The sequence below is a fragment of the Corvus hawaiiensis genome, chromosome 4 (genome assembly GCF_020740725.1).
Source record: "Corvus hawaiiensis isolate bCorHaw1 chromosome 4, bCorHaw1.pri.cur, whole genome shotgun sequence".
In the NCBI taxonomy this organism is placed as follows: Eukaryota; Metazoa; Chordata; class Aves; order Passeriformes; family Corvidae; genus Corvus; species Corvus hawaiiensis.
The window spans coordinates 67291772-67315533 of record NC_063216.1 but is presented as its reverse complement, the minus strand read 5'-3'; the positions used below and the strand labels follow the sequence as shown (position 1 = coordinate 67315533).

Genomic DNA, 23762 nt, shown 5'->3' with positions numbered 1-23762 from the left:
TGGACAAATATAGATGTAATCGTCTGATAATGATTCACAGCAAAATATTACTTTAAAAAATCTGCAACTTTTATGGTTCATGTTCTCAGGATTTCCATTCACATGTAAACCTTACTGCTCCCATCAAATCTGCAGGCTTACTTGTGTAAATCATTGTCACAAAGTCAGGTTGCAAATCTGCTAAGAAACTGAAATTTTTCAAAGAAGAGCGAATTTGGAAATTTTTACTTAGGAAATTTTGGGAGTTCTTTAAAGGAGAGCAAGGAGTAGACAAGAAGATACTTTAAGCATCCAATCTTCTTGGCACCTTTTCCAACTTGCCCTCTCATTGAGCCAACACAGTTCTCTTTTCCTATTTTCTCTTCCTAAGCAAACATGTTTCTTGCCTTTCAGGAAGAGGCAGCCTGTAGAGCCCTGTGCCCCTGGAGCCCAGCCAGGTGCCAGGATGGAGAGGGAGCCCTGTGCCCTGGAGCCCAGCTGCCTGCCAGGATGGAGAGGGAGCCCTGTGCCCTGGAGCCCAGCCATGTGCCAGGATGGAGAGGGAGCCTTGTGCCCTGGAGCCCAGCCAGGTGCCAGGATGGAGAGGGAGCAGGCACAGCACGTGAGCACCCCTTGGCATCACACAGACCTCCAGCACCAACCAGAATGGACACAAAGGAATGATAAAGAGCCACTTGCTGCCTGCTCACCCTGCTTATGACACACCTTCTGAAGGTGTTTGAAACACTTCTACAAAATCGTAATTTGAAATGTGTCTCATCTCTGCCCTCATTGAGAGTAAGTTGATGTGTCAGTTGGAGTCTGGCATCAACCATTTTTGGATGATTGGCTTCAAATCCTCTAATCAGCTTACCATCCAAATAATTGAGCTGTGTGCTGTGGAAGGCCCTTTGAGGCGAGTGAAGACATTCTCCCTCAAGCCCTGGAGCAAAATTAGAGCTGTCATTTCCAGCCCCCCACGTTGCCTGCACCTTCCTGCGTCAGCCAGCCAGAAGCTGCTTCATGTGCCTGAGAGCATCCTGACCCCCAGCTCCCCACTACATGTGTAGCTGATAGAAATGCAGGGCAGCACCTTTGTTTTTCTAAGAAATACTGATCTACTACTATACATGTATATTTAAAGCTAGGATTCAGACACATATTTTTCTTCTATTTCATCCAAATTTATAACCCTCACTATACTACCCTTACTAGCTACTCTATGAAACAATAGGAGACATGCTGTGACCCTCATAGTGGAAGCCTAACTCAGAAGTGATATAACGCAAGGAAAATATATACATTAGTATGGGATACAGTAAAAGATGCAGAGCAAGATTTTCTACTTGCACAGGCAGCCCATAATGGGCTTTAAAACAAGGGTGGCACCCTGGGGGGTGATTTCCTCCCATGCTGTCCTTGCTTAAAGAGAATAAATTACTGTTTGCCAATAGGGCTGATACAGCTGCCGGCTCCAGCACTCCCTTTCTGGCCATCCCACCTGGTACAAAGCCCCCTCAGGAGGGTGAAACACCGGTTTACACCCAAAAAACAGCACTGACAAAGTTTGCCCATTCCCCCTGAGCTCACACCTCCCCTGTCTATACCATCCAGGACACCTGCCCCCTCCACCTTCCTTTCACAGTCCTCCCTCATTTCCAACAGCTAAAGGAGAAATGCATTGGGAGCTCTGTTTTCCTCTTCTCTCACAACATAGCATGCCCTGGTTGTTATATCTTCCCTTTATTATCTTCCTTTTATTATCTTCCCTTATTTTCTAGCTCTCCGTAATTACATATTGGGACATCAAACAGTGAAGCAGGGACTGCTTTTGAAGGCTTTTATAATTAGCTTTTCTATTGTGTCCTCTAATACCTCCTCTGGCTTTAGACTTACTTTTTTCTGTTCATAACCTCCTGAACATATGGCGGTAAATATGCAACATGCTGTGAGCTTCACCTGGAGTCTACTTACAATATATCTGCAATGTAAATAACAGACTTCATGTCAGTCAATTAATCACACACCAGTGCTTGGCAGAGGGCAGGCAGATTGCAGGAAGGGAAATTGGAAACTGGTGTCTTGATCAGCATTGGACTTCAAGTATTAAATATTACCTAAGTTGGCATGTTTCTCTGGCATCACTGCTTTTACCTAAAAATATTCTGTTACAATTGCATTAGAATTAATTCAAGGCCAAATTCTCACCTCACCAGAACCATTTTGGTAACATTTCACCCAATGGAATAATGATCTCATTTCCACAGAACATGACCCAAATGCAAATTTCATACAGAAATTTAATTTAATTTAGTTTAGTTTAATTTAATTTAATTTAAAGTGATCCCATGATGATGCACAAAATTAAAATATCGCCATTTCAGTAAAAGTGTTTCTTTTTGGTAAAACAAATTCAAATTAATTATGTTACAGATGTGTTTTATTCTTGGTTTTGCAACAATGCATTTGAGCAAGACAAAGTACTTTGTTTACCTGATTCACTTTATTTAACTCGAGGGATTCATGAGGATATCATCAATTATAGTCCCAAACACATCATTTTATGCTTTAAAAAAAAGACTCTATTCTATTAGAGCTCTTCTAATTCAAAGATCTCAAAGGGTTTTCTGTACTACATTAAAATCCTTCTCATTCCCATGGAGGACAAGTGAAAATATAGAAATAAATCATCTAATATTTAAACACACTTGGATAGAGCACAACACGAAAGTTAAGATCTCATGGGAAGAGTTTTCCTAATAACAATAAAAATCTCATTGAAGGTAACAAAGAAGCCTATTTATGGCTGAGAATCGCCCATGTCTCATTGTACCTGGCCCTGAACTGGTCTCTGCCAGGGCTGGTGCCTGGGAAGGGCTTTGCCCCAAGGCTAGCTTCAGGCAAGGGGACAAACAAATGCCCTCAGCCACCTTCCACCCTGCTCACACTACTGCAGTTCAGCCCTACAGGTCTTCAAAGGCTTTCTATTATTGCCTTCATCCTGCTTCTTCTGAGAATTTATTCCTACAGGGATCACTATGCTCCTTCTTTGCAGTTGCCCTTTACAGACAGCTCCTCTTTATTCAGGAGATGAAGAAAATCTTCAGGGGCTAGATCAACCTTTGGCTTAAAAGCCACTGACCTCTGATGGTCACCAGAAGAATTGGTTATGCATCCAGGACAAAAATTATCTTCTAGATATGACTAGAAACCCAAACCCCCCTGCCGCTCCTAAGGGCTTTGGTGCAAGGGTGGGAGCAAAGGCTGGCGGTGCTGGGGGACCCCTGTTCCCCTGGGGACCCCAACTGCCCCTCATCCATGGCCACCCCAGTGGAGGGGCCTCTCTCCCCATCACTGCCAACCTCTGCTCACCCAGGACAGGGCCACACATTCCCCAGGCCATCCTGACCATGAACCGAGCCCCAGGACAGCCATGCCCTGGTGCCCAGCACCCTGTGGCAGGAGAGTGGCTTTTATTTTCATCAGTGAACTGAAAACTGTTCTCAGTGGGGATCAGTCCCTCATTGCTGCATTCCCCAGTGTCTGTCGGGTACAGCAGAGTCTTGCTAAAGAGTTTCCGTGCTGTGGCATGTGCAGGGTCTCCCTCTCTGTCTGTGTTCTCCTAGGGCTAATAAATAGCTGAGCTCACCTGACTGCCTTCAGTTTTAGTGATGGCATGACCCTGGGTCCTTTTACTCTGCTGGCTACCAGTTTCCATCAAGCTTTCAGGTCTTTCACATCTTTGAGACCTGTATCCCTGTTACGTTTGATTAACCAACGTCAACCAACACATTCCAAAGGGAGGAGGACAGACAGCGTACTGACAGTGCCCTAGAAAGAGCCCATAAATTTTCTTCAGGGACAAATACATTTATTTGCAAGCATAAGCATGCAGAAAAGGCAACCACACCACACCAGTGTGAAGAATATTTATTTAGCATATTGGTCTGCAGCATCTTGTTATGCCAATGATAACAGCACCAAAACCACAGAGGCAAAAAATACAGGGACATTTTAATACTTGGGACATTACTATGCAATAATAACCACTGGGAGTAAAGGGATGTGTAGGTGTTTAAAGGATGGCAGCTCTTGCAGGGATGTAAAAGCTATCAATGTTTGGGAGTTTTTAGAATTTTAGAGAATATGGGTTTGAAGAGTTCCAATGGGCAGTACAAAAAGCATTTACAGCTCCAGGAAGGGCCAGGTTCTATACTCAGCTTCCAGCCTCAAAAGAGGGACAGGCAAAGTTTTATCCCCAGCTTGTCTCAAGGGACAGGATGGTCAGGCAGCCCTTCCCCTTGGCACCAGCCAGCTGATGGGGAAGTAGGGCAGAAAATTCAAAGGATCTCAGCCCAAGCCAGACCTGACATCCCCTTCCAGTGCAAGCACTGCCAGTGCCAGACAGGTGGATGTGCTGCCAGCAGCCAGAGGGGCTCGGGGGCCTGGCACTGCATGCGGTCCTGAGCAACCAGCAGGTGGAAAAGCCACAGACCTAGAAGTCGACATACCTAGCAGTCCATAACTCCATGATCTTCCCTCTGAAGTGCAAGAATTTAACTTTGACCCACACAACACTTTGGGTGCCTGCACATTTCCTGGCAGCCCTGGTACAGCCACAGGCAGAGTCACCCATGTCCAGTCCCCAGGGAAACAGGGCTGTGGTTAACACCAGCTCCAGCTCTGCCTCCAGACAGAGCAGCCCATTCAAACTGCAGCCCCCTCTGGATTCAATTAAGCAGCTTTTTTCTCTGGACAGGACTTGACCATGGAGTAATGCTTGAGTCAAAAACAAAGACAAGCCCTGAGGCAGAAGATCTGATGATATTTCTACGTTAATTTATAATTGCAGTGCTTTTACTCTGAAAAGATAAAGTAAGGAAGATGATGTTGTGATTAAGGTGTAGAATATCTAATTTGAGAGATGCATAAAAGGAAATCAAGGAGTGCTATCTATCAGGAGATAACTGCAAGTCTTCCCCCATCCTCACTATAAATCTTTCACTGAGAAGAACTACTAGGTTATAAAGAAGAAGAATTAAAAAAAAGATTTAAAAGGGGACATGTTAAACACTACCTAACAAGCTTCATGACATGACCACAAAAGTCTTAAATTCAATGTCATAAATTCAATACCATCAGAAAATTCAGATACAATGTTCTTAGAGACATTGTAAGTCAAGTACAATATTAAAAGACACTGAAATCTTTAATAGGTGCTAAATATTTTTAATTCATAGATCTGATTCAGAGAAATATCACAGAGGCATCATCAATCCTTTTTCCCTTCTGACACATATTTTTTATAATTTGCCACAGTTTCTGCAATAAAGAGTTATCCCAAACATTTACAGAAAAGAGACAGAAAACTGCCATTGTGGACATGATCACATGCAACCTATTATGCTTACTCCAACAAACAACCCCCAAGAGGCCAAGATTAATACCTGCATATATTCAAATTACTGTTTTGAAAGAGATTAGACTTAAGGCATCCCACCAATTCCCAGAGGTAGCGTGCAGTGATTATCCGTTACAGGTATTTCCATGGGGAAAACACCTTGTTCAAAAGTACTGAATGTTGTGATAGTGCCACATATGAAACCCTCTCCTTTTAGTTTCACATTTAGGGCACATAAGCCTTTATTTTCTGTTTAAATGTACTAATCTTCTTAACGGTATAATCAAGCCTTTAATATATTTATATTAAGTTTATATTTAGAAGGAATAACCGTCACGTTAGTGGTGATGGACATATCTCTCCATTCATCTGACTGAAATACCCTGGATAAATCCCTTTGCCCAATTCATTACTGCAGAGACAGAAAGCAGCTTTATTTTATTTAAAAGCATTCAGTTGCAATATATTTATAGTTAACATGTAAAAATCCTGATTTAAGTTTGAGAAACATTTCTTTCTTCTTCCATTCCTCACAGGGAAATGCTCCAGTTTGTAGCTTTTTAAGTAACACAGGATTTTTCAGGCTACAAATTCAACAGAAGATATTCCTACAGTGAATAGGTCACAAAAACTTCAACTACCTCTGCATCCTTCCAGTTTTTAGTTCTTGGAAAGTAAAAATGAGCCTGAGCCCTTAGGCTTCCTTTAAGGAAGTTTATATTTAAACATATCCCAAACTTTTTTTCCTTTAAGTAGAACAGGGAGATTTCCTAGGAATTCCTAACTCTTACCCAGTATAATACCAGCTTTGTACCACATAAAAAGTGCCCCCACCAATACAAAACCTGAACCAGATCTAAGCCACTGAAACATGGTCTTTCTGGGAGTATTACAGGGGGATTTATAAGACACCATACAGTAGAGCTAGCTTTTGGCACATGACAGGCATTGCATCAGGCCTGCCATGAGGCATACATTAAACATAATAAATAGCTGCTACAGACCCAGATCCCCGAAATACATATTAAGGTCTCCCACATATATTTCCTTGTGGCACCTCTTCTGATTCTAAAGAGCACATTAAATGTTTAGCCTCCCAACATGTAACAATTCATCCTAGCAGTGATCTGATTGCCTGCAACAGAAAAGCTCAAGAAACAGTAGAACAGACAGGTATTTAACAAAGGATATCATGGAACATGCTCTTAAGTGTGTAATCAAAATAAATGTATTATTATCCTTTAATTACACCTAAACACTTCCAAATCAATCAAAAATAATGGAGAGAAAGCAATGTGTTATTATCATTCATTCCAAATTTTTCTTAAGGGTAAATATCTATACAAGATACTCATAAGTAAAACCCAAAATTAACAGGGCCATCAAATTCTGGCCTAGATATTTACAAAGGCATCAATCTCTCTTTATAACAGAGCAGAGTGTTCTTGATGTAAAAACAGCACAAAGAGGATGATTCCCCTCTAATTCAAACGAATTACAACCACTGTGCATGCTAACCATACCAAACACAAGTTAAATTCAGCAGAAGGGATGAGAACTGAACTGGCAGCTGGAACCTCTTCCAGATCATTTGACCAGGGCGTGTTTTTCCCACCAATACATCTGCCCAGCAATGTGGGGGGAAGTCACTACATGGAAGCTGTGGATGCTAAATCTCTGAGCAACGAGCCCAGCATTCTGAAGAAGAAGAGAAGAGGGGGAAAAATCTGACTGCTCCCTCACGGTGGTCATCTCTTCTGCCTCACCAGCCTGCACCTGGATGCCACATTCAGCCTTGCCCCAACACAGCACTGCCCAAAGAGGGATGTAAACTGCCATCCAGATGTTCTGCTCGATGACTAAATTAGGAAAATTTTCAAGAAGAGAGCAGGGTTAAATCTTGTCCTGCTGTCCAAAACTCTTGCCTCATCACTCGTATTATGTGATGCATCAAGGAGCTGTGGGCTTTGCTGGCACTGATCCTCTTCCATGCTGGTGACAGTCCTCCTCCTCCCCGACGTGCTAAAAGCCGGAATGCTCCAAGGCAGAAGATGCAATTTCTGTTTGTCAATAATTTGACTGTTCTGAAGATTTGAGATTATGCTTATTAGCATCTGTATGAGTTTTGCACCTCATGAAAAATCTACATGCTCTAGAGAAAAAATATCAATTAGAACAAAACGATTCCCTGTTTCTGACTGTTTGCATGTAGAAAATACTTGGTAACTGCAAAAAGGACAGGCTTTGTAAATCTGGAATGAAAGGTTGCTAGTTACAGTGCAAGTCACTCACTAGTGTTTCTTAGCAGTTAGTGAAATGCAATCGAAGGAAATATTGCAATGTAACTAATTTTACAATGTGTTTTCTCAAATGGAAAATATTACAATTAGAAGGAGAATTTTCTCTCTACTGTAATCTCACTAATTGGGCAAAAGGCACTTGAGGGGGGAGTTGTTCATTGGGGTTTTGGGCAAGGTCCCAGAAGAAGAATAGTCAGCGTGTAATGCACCACTACCACTGCTCAAAGACAGTTTAGAGTTTAAAAACACCATTTGTACTAAGAAAACAGCCAGATGCCATTGCATTGGCATTCTGTCAGTGATGAGTAGCATAAAGGCTCCCTAACATCTGCTACCACTTGATGAAACAAAACTTACATGTCTTTGAGTGAAAAGGTCCACAGAATAATCCAGGCTTCCTGAGGCTGGGAAGGGACCAGTGCTGCCAGCTCCAGCCAAACCCACACCTTTTCATCTCCTCTGGTTGAGGCACATTCTGCAAACATCACAATTCTGCTGAAATTCCTTTATACTCTGTAACTGCATTAACTACTTGTTGAAGGAAAAGCAGGGCAATAAAGAACACAGGGATCACTTCCCTGAAGGAAATAAACCCACGTCTCTCAAATGCAATTTCTATGCCTGCTCTCAGCAGTTAATTTCTGTTTGAGGTGGACAGCCCTGTAAATATTATTCCATGAAAAAAAAAGAGATAATTTTGAAGACATGAAGGCCTCTTTGTCTAGTTCAATGAACCACAATTCTGTAGATGCACTGCAACAGGTTTTCCAGATCAGAAGCAGAAGTACCCTTTAACTGTAAGACATGCAGAAGGAGGCAGGTGAGAGATCTCCTCTAAGCCTTTTTTACTGAACACTGCAACAGGGAAAAGATTTCTGCTGAAAAAGAAAACTGAAAAATGACTAGATGTAAAGGAAAATGTGGTTGATTTACACATTAGTAGCCATACAGCAGCCACAGGTATCCTTATAGAAAATGTGAGTTTGTTACCTTGGAAATGTTAGTGTTGCTACCAGCTGCCCTTCCTTGCCTTAAGGAGTGAATTATGATTCTGCAATTTATTTTGGGAACAAACACGAGGAGAGTGGTCTGAATCAGATCTGTGCAGTGGCCGGAAATTAAATGGTCAACTTGTCAGAAGTAGAACTGTTCAATTTTTGGTTCAGTAACCAAAATGAAAAGAAAAAGAAAGAAAAAGAGATCAGCTTGGGCTAACATAAAAGAAGTACTGCAGGATCTGGCACAAAAAAATAAATTAAAATATCAGTTAGGTCAATATGAAAATCTTCAATGAACCAAAAAAATTAGACAAAGACTTTTGTTCAAGCAGAAAAGTCTCATTCCATTTTCTGATTATGCATGTAACTTTTTTTTTTCACAGTCAGTTTCACAATCAATATATTTTTCCAAAACTAAAATAAGAACTATGTTTTGAAAATAATGGTAATATATTTCAAATACTTCCCTTCTCCCCATTTTCCATTAAAACTTTTACCAAATACATTATCAGATTTTGTCTTTGACAAAACCAGATTTCAAATTAATTCACTACAAACATGGAAATTCCAGCTAAATAAATTCAGAGAATCATAGAATAGTTTTGTTTGGAAGGGACCTCACATATAATCTTGTTCCAATCCCCCTGCCATAGGTAGGGACACCTTCCACTAGACCAGATTGCTCAAAGCCCCATCCAGCCTGGCACTGACGGCTTCCAGGGACTGGACATTCACGTCTTCCTTGGACAACCTGTTCCAGTGTTTCACCACCCTCACAGCATAGAATTACTTCTTAATATCTAATCTAAACCTGCCCTCTTTCAGTTTGAAGCCATTCCCCCTTGTCCTGTCACTACATGCCCTTGTAAAAATCCCTCTCCACATCTCTTGTTGGCCAACTTTGGACACCGGAGAGCTGCTCTAAGGTCTCCCCCAAGCCTTCTCTTCTCTGGGCTGAACAGCCACAATACTCTCTGCCTGTCTTCATAGGAGAGGTGCTCCAACCCTCTGATCACCTCCATGGGCCTTCTCTGGACTCACTGCAACAGGTTCAAGTCCTTCTTTTGTTGTGAACCCCAGATCTCGATACAGAACTCCAGGTGGGGTCTTGTGAGAGTGGAGAAGAGGGGCAGAATCCCCTCCCTCATCCTGCTGACCACGCTGCTTTGGATGCAGCCCAGGGTGTGTTTGGCTTTCTGGGCTGTGAACACACATGGCCAGCTCACATCCAGCTTCTCACCCACCAGCACCCCCAAGTCCTTCTCCTCAGTGCTGGTCCCAATCTGTTCTCCACCCACCCCACGTTTGTGCTTAGGATTCCTCATGCAAGAATACCATCAACTTGAAAAACTGTCTGACAGGGTATCAGCCATCAGCAAATGAATTATAATAACTGGAAAGCATAAAAATATTTGCCAGAGGTTTTGGATCTTTGTACTAATCTGAATGAAGTTCTGAAGACTACACTTGTTTTGGGCCAGAGTCAGAAGAGTTGCTGTACAAAAATGTTTAACACTGAACTTCAGCCAGAGATTTTTTCCAAACATGCTGGGAACTATTTTTTTTTAACCACTTTTAAGTACTGATTCTTTGATTTTGACACCTGGCATACCCACAAACTGCTGCACTGCAAGGCTGGCAAACAGTTTGTTAAACCAGGGTCTTTGCCTTGGCCAGTTTGGCTGTTTTGTTTCTCTCTGCAGTTCTTGCTATAATAATAATTTCATCCAGTTTTGTTTGGAAGGGACCATCTCGTCCAGATGAATGTGTCTAATTCTGGAAGGAGTGTTGTTTTTTTTCTAGCAATGCATTTCCTCTGTGAGATAGGAACACTGGAAGGTTATTGTGGGCTGGAAACCACAGCTTGTTTAGCCAGAAAGATAAATATTATCTATAGTTCTTGTTCTTTCCTATGCATTGTATTGTCCTGGAGAGCAGTGGGAACAGTGGAAGGCAAATGGCAGGGACCTTGCCAAGCCCCGTGATGTGATGAACGACTTCTCAGGGCCTGACATGAAGAGAGGCCACAGAGGGTCACGCTGCTGTTTTCAGATGTTAAAAAGGCTGATCACCTACCCATTGCTTTCATTTCTAGCACAGGAAGAGCTCCCCCATGCAGGATCCACATGGGAAGACAGCTCTTCCATTAAGTGTTTCTTGGCAAGAACACAAGCCTCCTGCCCAGGAAAGCTGATTTTCTGCATCCTCGCTATCTCATTTATCAATATTCTACCAGATTTGTTGAATGATGTGACCACAAACTACCTCTCAGCCACAGAGAGAAAAACATTCCCAGATTTCTTCAACTCTTCTGGGCAATGAGTGTTCTGTGCTTTCTCTTTTCCCATTCCCTTCCCTCCTCTTCACTATCATGTGCACATGGACAGACAGACAACTTTCACTGTTCCCCCATACATTCCCAAGGAGCAACCTACATTTGCCACTTGTGGACAACCAATATGAAAATCCCTCCAAATCCAAGATGGGGCAGGAACTGCCTGCAGATGGGATGCAGCAAGATGAGGAGGGGAAACAGCATTTGCTTCTGGATGCATGCCTGTGCATGAAATTGAGCTTGTTTGACGGATTTCCCTGTACAGAGTTTTTTTCTTTGTCGACTTTTGATTATCTAACTGCACTCTTGAAAATTACACTGGAGAGATGGAAAGAAGGAAACAGTGAGGCCCCTTATTCTGTGTGCTTTTCACCAGCTGGACCCCTCAGTGTACAGCCACATTGCAGCCAGGCTCTGGAAAGGGACATGGGATAGGTGCCAGCATCCAGCCCTCGATGGCAGCAAGGAATGGACAGTAGGAGACACAGACACAGCTGGAGCTGGGGCTGGCAGGCAGCCCCTTTTCTTGTCTCATCCCTCTCGGGTCATACCTGTTTATTTACAAAACTACCCTTCAAGCAGACATGAGGAAGAATAAGTAACTGTCTAAATCGAGGCAATCAAAATTTTGCTAAGTGTGCTGCAAGAGCTCCTGGCATTTCATCTCAGGTTTATAGCTCAGTTTCCTCAGCCCAATGAGCATGGCCATGTCTCCTGTGGGAAACAAGCAGTCACATATGCATACTTGTGAGTAGAAGCCATTCTGGGAAACACACGGAGACCTTCAGCCCCATCTCTGAGGATTAATCTGCTCACCCTGCTGAAGAAGACCAAGGGCACTCCAGTTTCCCCTCTGCTGGATCTTGCAAAAGCAAAGAGAGAATCCAGCAACCACCCTGCATGGCCGCATGCCCCAAGGCTTCTGCTTCAGGAGAGACACAGTGATAGTTTTACACATGGCTTCACAAATATTTCCAACACCCAGTGAACCCCTACACCCAAAGGCTGGGCTTATTAATAACGCTTCACCTCTAGCAAAACTGAATCAAATTTTACTCTGGGCATCTCAGTCAAATACTCTGCACTGACCCTTGGAGCTGCTTCCTCCCCTGAGCAGGCAGAGAAGAGGGGAGGAGGTGATGGGGTGAAGGCATGAAGGACCACCATCCATCTGATTCTCCCCTGCTGGCACTCAGCCCTTTAGCAAGGAGCTGGGGACAGGCTGTCCCCAGGCAGGCACACAATGTCCCTCCTAGCAGTGGAGCAAGGCATCCCCTCAGAGAAGGTCTGTGGGGAGCAGTGGTCCCACTGCAGGGCTGGATGCACACTGGGATGTTTGTCTCCCCAGGACATGGGAAACAAGGACAGAACTTGGGCATGCACTGAAGCACTTGCACAGGGCAGAGAGAAACCTGCAGCACACAAAATTTTAGGAAGGTCAATGTAGAAGTCTGAAAGAAGGTGGTGGGGGTGGGATGTGAGACTTAGGGTAGGGTAAGGTAAAGCTTGCACCTGAAGGGAAATGGATTTCTTGTCTGCTGTCACTCAGGGCTCTTGCAGGTTGAACTTCAATAGACACAGTCTGAAAAAGTGCCATTGATTTCCCTTCCCAAGGAGATGCTTGTGAAACTCTCACGACCAATATTAATACCAAAGTTCTAGAGAGGAGCAGGGAACAGCCACTTCTGTTTTGTTCCCCAGATGGAAAAATATGGCAAGAGGGATGACTGTAACAAGCACTCTCCACTTTGGGATAAACGCCTTTGGGAAAGGGTATGAACTCCCTTCGTGCTCCCCAGCAACTTTCACAAGCCACTCATGTCCAGTTCCCCAGGACATATCCTGATTTCTAGACTGAGATGTTCACATAAAAGGCATTGCTTACAACAGGTCATGAGAAAACACTAAAAGATAGCAGTCAGGGATATGCTGATTCCCAGGAAGACCAAGGATCCCTTTGGGGTAGACAGAGAGGAGCCTTGTGGAGATCTCTACCAGCATGCAAAAACCACATGACCAAACAGCATCCCCAAAGAGAAAGCCATGCTGACAGCAGCAGGACAAGGATGAACAGCCAAACAATCACACTGCAGGGAGTCCGGAGTGACGCAGATGATGCTGAGGTTGGTGAGACAAAGCACAAGCCCATAGGTGCCTCTGCCTGAAGCTAAGCTGAACCCAGCTGCCCAGGAAACACTGATGCCACGGAGGCAGCAGCCACTCCAGATGGTTGCAGGAGACAATGGCAAGAAGCCTGTGGCTCCACGCCTGGCCACTGGGTTCTCTCTCCAGCCCCAGCCAGGACCTCTCCAGCTGCAGAGGGACAGCATAACGTCTGGTCCTGGACTGTAGAATAAACAGGTACAAACCCTAATGCCCCCACAAGCCCCAGGACTCCCTCTCCATGCGGGATATACACATCTCCAATGTGGTCTTATTTAAGGCAAATGTTTAGTGAGAGATACATTAAAACAAAACAAAGTCTTCAAAGAACCCCACTCCCTTGACCCTTCTCTTCCCTTGAGGAAAAGAGTAAAATGTGTAGCTGTGGGAGGCATCTGAGCACTGCAGGGACCTGCAGAAGGTCCTGTGGGCATGGACCAGACAGATCTCTGTCTCCATGATGCCACTGTTCATTGGCAGAGCCCAGCAGGAATTGTGTGACACATGAAATGCCTTTCAGTTTCCAGGACTGACTTAAGGGAAGGAGGAATGGAAGAAGACCACCTGCCTAACAAGAAGGCATTGTCTTGACCAACTAGGAAGGTCTTTCCCCATGCAATCTGCTAGTGTGCTTTGACAGATGTCAAAGATTGCACTTAGAGGGTTTGTCCTATATTTATCCCCGAGGTGAGTCCCAGCTGGGGGGGGGAAAAGATGGGAATTACACAAATATTCCAGACACACATTTGCACTCTGTGCACCTTTCATGCCTGATGAAAAGGCAGGAAATGTTAAGACAAAGAAAGGAAGCATGTTAGAAAGACTGAACCTTTCATCAGAGACTATTGAAATTCTCATAACAAGGTCTGGTACGAAAGGTTGGTTATTCTCAGAGGTAAGACAGTGCCATTTCCTTCCCTCTCCATGCAGCAAACACTCATGACGAATCTAAACCACAGCTGTAGGGCATGAGAGACACAAAGCAAATAAAGATTGCATCTGAATCCATCTCAGCTTCATCACCACGGCTATTATCAGATTGAAAATCATACTTCAGCCAGTCAATATGCAAATACTGTAGAATTGCACTATCATAAAAAGTTACAGTATTTCAAGAGCAGTGGCCTCCAAAAATCCAGATTAAGGCAACAATAAGGAAAATGAGAAATGGCACCAGTCTTGCCCTGTTCTGCCTAATGAACTGACATGGGTTTGGTGAAATAATCAATGCGGGAAACATTGGAGAAACATCCTACATGCCACCATGCAACAGTAACCTACTTATAAATCATTTACTGGTCACCTTAGGTCTTGAAGGTTTATCTCTTCTTTTATATATATATATAAATATATATATAAATAATAATTATAAGAAAAATATGTTAGAAATTTCTGCTTAAAAGAAGTTTGCATGGACATATTTTGACAATGAATTCCACAGATAAATTACACATATTAGAAACATCTCTGAACACAGAAATCAGAAAATATGTGCAATATTCCCACTGAAACAGTATTTTTGCACCCTTTAACCATTTACAGGTTTCTTTTATTCCTTGACTCCAGTGCTGGGTGATGTGCCAGAAGAAAGGTTCATGCACACATGCCAGCCCCCACAGCCAGCTCCAGGCCTTGGACAGTGAACTCACCGAGGCAGAGATCATTTTTTCATGTACACAGCCCAGCCCAGCCCAGTCTGCCCTACACGGATCCGCAGTACCAACAATGCCGTGTCTGTCCCACAGTCAGATGTCACCTCACAAATGTGGGTCACGCAGCACGCCATGCTGGCTTTGATTTCTGTTATTTGGGGCAATCAAGTCTCCTTTGAAGGGGGGAGCAGCCCCCTGATGAGGGGAGAAAGGATTTAACCAGAGATTACATCTCTTCTGCAAATTTGCAAGAAAGGCTCATTTAGGCCTTTGTGGACCTTCTACCTCCTTTCATCAATCTCGTGCCTGACTTCATCTTTGGCTGGGCCATCTGCTGGTGCTTATGATGCCCACGAATTAGTGATGACAGACAAAACCATTGAAATTTAACATCTTCCCTAGTGAAACACAGTTTGCAAGAGGCTGTCAGTTGTGATCCTGCCTATATTTTTCTTTTAAGGTTGGCACCCTTCATCAGTTTCTGGTCAAGGGATCCTAAAAGCACAACTCTTTAAAATTTGCAAACGCACACCACACGAACTTTGAGGCCAGACAAGAACTTCAGAAATATAGACAATGCATTGGTCAACATCAAGACCTAAAAAACTCATATTTCCTCAATAACATACCAAGTAAGGCTCAGATCTGAGAAATTCAAACAGGCCTCAGTACTCAGGGTGCGCTCTGGAGACTCTGGTGGATGAAGGCATTTTTAGTAAATGCTGACCCAAGATGAAATTTTTATGTGCTATGAAACTCTTATGCAGCTGCAAGATATTGCTAGGAACCTCAGAGGAAAGGAGAGACTTGAAAATCAAGGGTTTTCCCCATTCCTAATAACTTCCTCACCATTGCTACCTATTTCCAGACTCATGTTTTTAATGTGAGTGTCCCTTAAGAGAAGAGTTCTAAAATAATCCCTGGAGCTAACTGGACTCCCATGAGCAAAAATTTTTCCACACTTCTTTAATTTTAAACAGAAAATGATGGAAATCTCCATTCTTCCAAAGATCAGAGGAGTGTGTAAGTGAGTGAGATGAAAGGTTTTGCGGGAATAGCCTGCAAAAGACTCAAGAAGCTGACCTGGTTCTTGGGCTGATGATGGAAAACAGAGATGCAAATCTGCTCTTCTGTTACCACTGCACTAACATCACTTCCTGTTCGTTGTTTATTTCTACTGACTCACTAAAAACTTCCTACACTTCAGCACAACTGGTAGAGAAAGTATCCATGCCTGAGTTTCTGCCACTGGGTTACAGCTCTGATTATACCTCAAGCAGCATCACTACTTGAATTCCAGTTATTTTTTTCTTCCCTTCATTCACTTCAAACTCAAGCACATTTTTTTTTACCAGTGATCTGAACAATAAGAATTTACAACGAAAATGCCCACCAGAAATGTAAGTAATTGTCATGGGTTACCTATGAAAATAGGTACTAAGTCACAATCTGTATTTCTAAAATACAGTGGTTAGTAAAAAAGGTGGAATTAGACAGACTTTAAACAACTTTTTATCAGTCCTGAAAGAGTGCACAACTACCACTTAAAATAGTTAAAAACTGTTTTTTACAACCTATCACAGCAATGGTTCTGGACAATATACAGTATATCTAAGAATAGTAGCAGTCATTGATGGAAACTGATAACATTTGGGGACTGAAGGTTAATCCGTTCTGGAAAAAAAAAGGAACAATGGAGAGTGAAATAGAAACTCAAGTCTCATTAAAGAAAACTATTTTAAGGGCAGAATGATGAGTTTTAGCATCAATCATGGGAAAACAGTTCAAAGTTGTTCCTAAAAGATCTAAATTTGAAACCTTGGGAAAAAGGAACTGTTTGCAGTGACAGAAAAAAACTCTTAAGGGATAAGAACAAATACAGTGTAAAGATAATCCATTTGTATTTTTTAAACACTACAAATCTGACTGTTCATTTTGAGCTTTCTGTGATTAAGGTCAGTAAAGACTCAATATTCAGTCAAGTTTATCCTTATTTCTTTATGCAGTTCCAATGTACTTATCTGCCAGTAAATCATGGTACATGCTCTCAGCACTGAAGGCGCATTGACATGGATTTAAAAAATCAACCACAGATTGCAAATAAACCCAAATGGAGTTATATAAAAATTTTCAATTTATACTGGGTTTGGCTTGATTTTTTTTTAAGCAATTATATTCTGTTCTGCATATTACAGAGGAAAACCCAGGAGAAAACCAAAAGAAGAACATCCCTATCTATGAGGAAAACTACGCGCAAGCCAAGCGAGCCCTGATGCTGCTCCCCGAACACGCAGCCCCCCCTTGGCTGAGAGGAAGCTGAGCAGGTGCCTACATTAAACCAGTGCACACTTTGTCAGTTTGCATTTGAGCAACCCCCTAAGTGCTTTGCCAGCTCAAGGACTTAATTACATTTGAAATAAGCTAATTCAAGGAATAAATGTCTGCCAAAGGTAATAAAATTGTTTGCTGATGTATCAAGTCAGTCCTCTTATATAAAAGAGTATATTTATATGCAGTGTAGGTCTGGTCCTATTCAATCAGTGAATAAATATTTACTGTTTGCAGGAACAGGGCCAAATCTGGAGTAATTTTAAGTATTAGGGGAGAAGTGCTAAATCCCAAAGTATCTAATTTAACTATGCAAAGTAGGGAATATTATTGCCTTTGTTTTACTTATGAAATTCAGAGGCACAGGGAAATAAAGTGCCAGATTCAGGGTGCCAGAGAAGCCACTTGCAGGAGCTCCTGTGCTTCCCAGGCAAGTATCTTCTGCAACACATGCTGTTGCTCTCCCGTCGTGCTGGGCAGCGTGAGGGACAGTTGGGCAAAGGTCCAAGAGCCCCTGTCACAGCTCCACTGGCTGCACAGTGGTTTGACTCCCCCTCTGAGTGCCCAAGGAAATGTCTAAACAAATTAGCAGAAAGTTGGTGGCTGATTTTTTTAATCAGATTTTTTTTCCTCATCCAGTCCTTGGCATATGGTTTCATCCAATTCCCTCCTCTTTGAGTTTGATGTTCTTGGATGCTGCTGTCACCTGTTCCTGTAGAATGAATGGGCAGTAAAACAGGGCCTCACTGGAACTTGCAAAGATTCAGAGCATTTTAACATGCTCTCTGAGCAGGTGAATTTTCATTGTACATATGTAAATCTGCCTTTGTCCTGTGCTTCTGTGCAGCATGTCAAAAATCCTTCTCTGTGTCCCTGCAAGATCACCTTTAAAGTTTTATTTTTAAATGATAAATGCTCAACCAGTAGAGACTGGCAGTTTTCAGCATCGTTAAACTGTACTATATAAAATTCCATGCTGCTTCAAATTATTTCTTCAGATTGTATACTCTGGGTTTTTTTTTTTTTTCTTGTGCTATATTTAACATTGATAATTGTTATATTTAAAAATACTCAAATTACATATTTCAGAATATCTAACTGATTAAGTGTGCTTAGCTCAAGAATATGTCTGCTGCACTGTGCATAGCAAATAGACAGTGCTTCTTGCCATGGTTTGGCATGGGTAGGTTTTTAATCAATGCACGAATTCGTAAAGAAATCACTGTTCCAAGTTTGATATAAATTAGGAGTCTGGCTCACACCGAGGTGTACCTACTCCTCGCACTGAGTTAACAAGTTAGTTTTCAAGTTCGGCTTATGGACTTCCTTCTGTGCTCATCCTTTGAACGCGTCTGATTTCTTTATTCTAGCTGAATACGGTGGCTTTAAAAGAAGCCCCGAAATGGTTGGGTTGCACCCCGCGCAGATGTTGGCCTCTGGCAGCGGTGATGCCGGGGCAGCGCCGCGCCAGCAGTGCCTGCTTCAGACGGGAACGCGCAACCGCGGGGCGAATTTTGGCCGGGCAGCGGGGTCAGCAGAGGCTCCGGGGGAGATGCCGCAGGAGCTGCTCCCCGAGCGGGCTGGGCTCGGGCGAGACGCGCAGGGCCGGGGAGCGGGGCAGCAGCGGCTCCGCAAAATCTGAGAGCGGACAGGGAGAAATCCCACGAGGCACAGAGGCAGATTCAAAGACGCCGCAGTTTGCTCGGTCAGACGCAAAACAGCGACGGAAAACCCACCCTTGGCCACCTGAAAGGTCTGGCGCGCAGCTGGGGCGCTGCTCCGCAAGCTGGTGCTTCAAAATTCAAAAACCCTTTAAAAAGGCAAGCTGCAGAAGAGCATCCCTGGAGAAACAACCTCTGCCCCTGCTCCTCACCCCGCAGGACAGCCGGACAGCCCTGCCCGCCACAAGCCTCTATCCCTAGACCAGCAAAGGGTCTTAAACACCGGCTGCAGGCTTGGAAAACACGGCAGTAGCGAGGAAAGGGGCGATTCTGTTATTTACGTGGTTGAAATATAATTTCAAAAATCCAGCCTTTAAAACAGTGCAAAATGGAAATCCCAGGTTCTTTTTTCCCTCAGCAGGAAAGCTTCTTTTTTCCCTCTGTGGCTCAGCAGGTTGAACGCAATTTAGCTAACCTGAATGTGTATTATGGGCTGTAAGATCTAAGGCTCTAAGGAAAAAAATTATCTGGTGAAGTCATATAACTCATATATGTGGGTTTTTAGAAAGGATACCAGTATTTTAAAATTAAAAGTTTCCTATGTATTTAGTAAAACTATATAGTTAAAGCTTGCACATAGGCAAAAACTTCAGGATGCCTCATATTACGTGAAAATGAGTATTTGATGTGTTTGGGGTTTAAGTCTTTACAGTAAAAATTTCAATTAGAATATTCACATAACTCAACTATTCAATAATTTACCTGAAACTTAAATTCTGTGCTGGAACATATGAAAGTCAGAAGTTTAATTCAATCTTTAGCCAGGGACTATCCTACAGTATCTGGGTTTGAGCAAGGTGTTTTAAATAGACATTTATTGTCATTTTCTCTGATTTCCAACTGCTTACTGCAGAATTAGCAATTATTCCGTAGCATTGCAAACTCCAAACAGACACAAAGAGATAAGGATTAGTGAATATGGCCTTAAGCAGTCTCCCATCGTTATGAATTTAAAAATGTTTCACACATGGAAGTCTTCTATACAGAGAAATGGTGCTGAGGCTGTTGAACCACACAGTGCTGCTTCCCGGGGGCACTCTGCAGCCGAAAGCAGGTTCCCACAGTGGTGTACCTGCCTGCGAGGCCCCACTCCGCCCTGGGCTGTGCCCCTCACCCAGTACAGCCCCAAGCAGGGACACTACTTTGTGAACAACTTTGCCTATTCTTTCTTGTTCATTCTCCTCCGCCTGGGCGCTTACAAAAAGCAGGTTTATTTATTAATTCTGGGCACGACCTTCCATCTCCAAAGCCACCTATGAGTGCCTGACCCCCGGCTGTCGTCCGTAGCCCCTGCAAGGGAGCAACAGGCTGGCCGGCAGCCGCGCCGAGCCGGTCCTCGCGGTGACACACCGCGGTGACCCGATGGCAGCAGCCCCTCAGGAGAGGGTGATGCTCTCGGTGCGAGCCGGCTCCGAAAGCCGCTGAAGTGGGAAAGGGACAGACTGCCAGCAACTTGTGAGGCTCTGGATCAAGCCCAGGGCCGGTTGAGGAGCAGGGACTCGGAATTTCCTCTGCTCCCGGCTGCGCCTGGCGGGAGCCGCGCCGAGGCGAGGCGGCGCTGGGACAGGGGCGCGGGCGGCGGTCCCGGCGCCCCGGGCAGGTGAGGACGGTGCCGCGCGGTGGGGCGCTCCGCCGAGCCCCCCGCGGGGGCTGAGCTGGGGCACGGCACACGACCGCGTGGGTTCCCGTCCGGGGCGCCCGCTTCCCCCCGCCGCTTTCCTCCCCGTGGGACGCTTCGGGGCCGCCCGGGGACGAGCAGCGCCGAGCACGGTGGGCGCCACCACCTACCGTGGTACTCCTGGCCGGGCACGTAGGCGGCGGGGTTACCCGCGATGTGGAGGGCGATGAGCACCTCGCCCTGCTCGCCGTCGCCCTCCAGCTCGCCGTGGTGGGTGCAGAGGAAGAAGAAGGGCGAGAAGCGGGCACGGGGGGCAGCCGCCCGGCCCGCCGCCAGCAGGGCACCCAGGGCGGCCAGCAGGCAGGGCCAGCCCCCGAGGACGCCCCGCCGCCGCTCCATGCTGCTGCCGCCGGCGCCGCTGGGGCATCCAGGGCACGGCGGGGCCGGCGCGCCGCTCCGCTCCGCTCCGCGCGGGACGGGGCGGGACGGGACGGGACGGGGCGGGCGCTGCCCCCCGCCGCGGCCCGCGGGAGTTCGTGGGGAGGCGGGCGCGGGGCGCGGAGCGGAGCGCAGCGAGGGCAGGGGCGGCCACGCCGCACCCGACGAAGGCTGCGCCGTTCCCGCCTGCCGCTGCCGGGGTGCGGGGCACGGAGCTGGGAGTGCGAGGGCTGGGAATAATTTATTTCCCCCGGTGCCGGGGTGGGAGGGAGGGGAAGGTCCCTCCCCTCCTCCTCCGCCTCCTCCTCCGCCGCCGCCCGCTCCTGCTGCTCCTCGCTCTGCGCGCCGGTGTGCGGTGCTGCCGCCGCGGACACGGGGGCTGTGAGCCGGGCTCTGCTGCCCGCCCTTTGTCTGCTGCCGGGTCCCTGTCCCTGCCCCTGCCCTTGCGTCCACGCCCCAGCTTCTGCCCCTGTCTCTGCTCCCGAGTCCCAGCTCCTGCCCTAGCCCTTGCCTCGGTCTCTGTGCCTGCCCCTGCCCCTGCCACCCCTCCTGTCCCAGCCCTTAACTCCCCACCCTGACACCTGAGTCCCTGATCCTGCTGCCTCCTTGTTACCTTGTCCCTGTCTCTCAGACTCAACCGAAGTGTCTCTGCTTCTATCCCTTTATCCATCTTTTTGTCCCTCTTCTCCATGCCCTGTTCTTTAGCCCTGTCTACGTCCTTATCCTTGTGTCCCTGCCCCTTCGCAGCTGCCCCATCCCCTTTTTGCCCCTACTCCTCTGCCCCGGTCCCTGTCCCTTTGCCTCAGCCCCAACTCTTGCCCTTCTATCCCTGCTCCTGTCCATGTCACAGCCACAGCCCTGCCTCTGCTGTACCTGCACACACTGTTGGGGAAACGTAAGATTTTTACTTAAACCTTCTTCACTTCCATTCAAAATGATACACATGCACGCCCATCCCCAGAGGTGGGTCGGGCAGCTCTGAGGGTGGTGGCGGGGCGGGGGGGGGGGGGGGGGGCATGTGTGAGTCCCTCGGGAGTGCATGTCCCTGGGAGAAGGCTTCAACTCCCTGAGAGTGTGTGTCCAGGCCCTTTATCCCAGCAAGAGGGGCAAACCCGGTGGAGACCAGAAGGGGAATGAGAAACTGAACATAAAACACTAGCAAGTCGAGCAATTCATAAAAACATAAATTTTTGACAAAGCAGGTCTGACAGAGGGACCACAGCATCAGGAGATGGGAGCAAATCCACAACCGTTTAAAGCATCCACCATGCTGCTACTGGATCCTGCCCAACGGCCAGAGACAGACAGGGTGAGCGGTAGTGACATGATGTAATTGGAAAGGAGATCCTACCTGCCAGCATTTTTGAAGTGCAAAACTGGCACAGTCCAGGGGCTCCCTCCTGGATTGGTTTCAGTGCCAGAGGGAAAGGTTCCCTCCACAGAGGCACAAGCCACATGGATGGCACCACGCAGCTGCCCTGCGTCCATGCAGGCTGCTTCCCTGGCCCACCTCCCACCCAGCTGACAGAGAGCCCGTCCGCAGTGGCCCAGGGGGCATCCTTGCCATCTGCCCAACCTGCCTTTTCCACTGGCTCTGCACTGAGCCTGAGTTCACTGCCACCAGCAAAACTTTGCTGTGTTTCCTGTCTTACGGGGTGGTGCCTCACTAGGGATGGAGTGAGGTGAGGTCCCTCATCAATCTGGATGGAGAAATGCACTGCCTTTGCTGTAAAGAGAAAAGGCACTGGTGGTGCACGATGTAGGGGGTGGAACACCTGTCCCACCACTGGCTGATGGGTATCCCTGGCCACTGCTGTGGAAACTGGGCTTGGCAGCAGCTGGTGAGGAGTCAGTTTGGCTCCGAGATTTCCTTTTTAGGGTGTTTATTTGTTTTTCAGCTTTGGGTATTTGTTTGCTTTGGTGGTTATTTTTTAACATCTGTGCCTCCTCTGTATATTTCAATGCTTGTAAAAGTGACAGACTGATAATATAATTTCCCCCTGCCAAAATCTCATGCAAGCAAAGCTGTGCGGGCTCACTGGTGAAACCACTGCCAAAGGAATATGTTCTACCTTGTGCACTCCTGCTTCCCTCCAGCACGAGCTCACCAGCGAGCCCAGGCCATGCCAGAGGGGCTTCAGCTGAGCAAACACACCTTGGCTCGTGCCTGCTCTGCCCAGCAGCCATGGAAAGTTGGCCAGTCGTTTTGGAGGAGGCTGCTAGACATAGTCAACTCTCTTCTAAAAAAAGAAAATGGTAGGGAAAGGGGGTGATGGGGTCCCGCTGCTGTAGCAGGAGGGGGTGCCATCCATCTCTGTCAGGATGCTACTGTACCAGTTTCCTGCAATGCCTTTTCATTTTTTTTTTTTAAAGAGATAATTCCCTAAATAATCTTGGGACCATGGGTTAGCTAATCTGCCACCAGATTTTGGGGCTCAGAGTAGCACTCCCTGAAGTCACTGGCATGTGGATAGGGCCCATGCTGATGAATTGTACACAATTTTCTTTGTTTGCAGCTGCTTAGTATCCAGAGCAGCCAGGATTCTTAGTGCAGCCAGCACACCTCTTTCTTCTCAGAGACATGTGTGTCACTTACCAAAACGGACAGTCAGTAAAAGAAGGTGAAAAGATAACAACTCCCCTTGGAAGCCTTGTGCCTCTCCTTGGTAACCTCCATCCTCCATTTCTTTATGTTGTGCCTTCTTCTCTCCTTTCTCCTTTGTTTCTTACACTTTCACAAGATCTCTAACCTCTTCTTCACTGGGTAGAATGAGGAAGTCCTGTGGTCATGGCCTGGCATCTCATCCATGCTCTGTTGGTGGGGAATCC

The 23762-nt window shown here is 45.8% G+C and overlaps 1 protein-coding gene across 2 annotated transcripts in view; it reads right to left on the bottom strand.

The window, feature by feature from the left end:
- RELN (reelin) overlaps positions 1 to 20894 on the bottom strand; it is a 275922-nt gene extending 255028 nt beyond the window's left edge. For both annotated transcript variants that reach the window (XM_048300517.1, XM_048300518.1), the window contains exon 1: positions 20666 to 20894. In XM_048300517.1, coding sequence (XP_048156474.1) covers positions 20666 to 20894 — 229 coding nt within the window. The remainder of the gene's footprint in view (positions 1 to 20665) is intronic.
- Positions 20895 to 23762: the final 2868 nt, after the last annotated feature.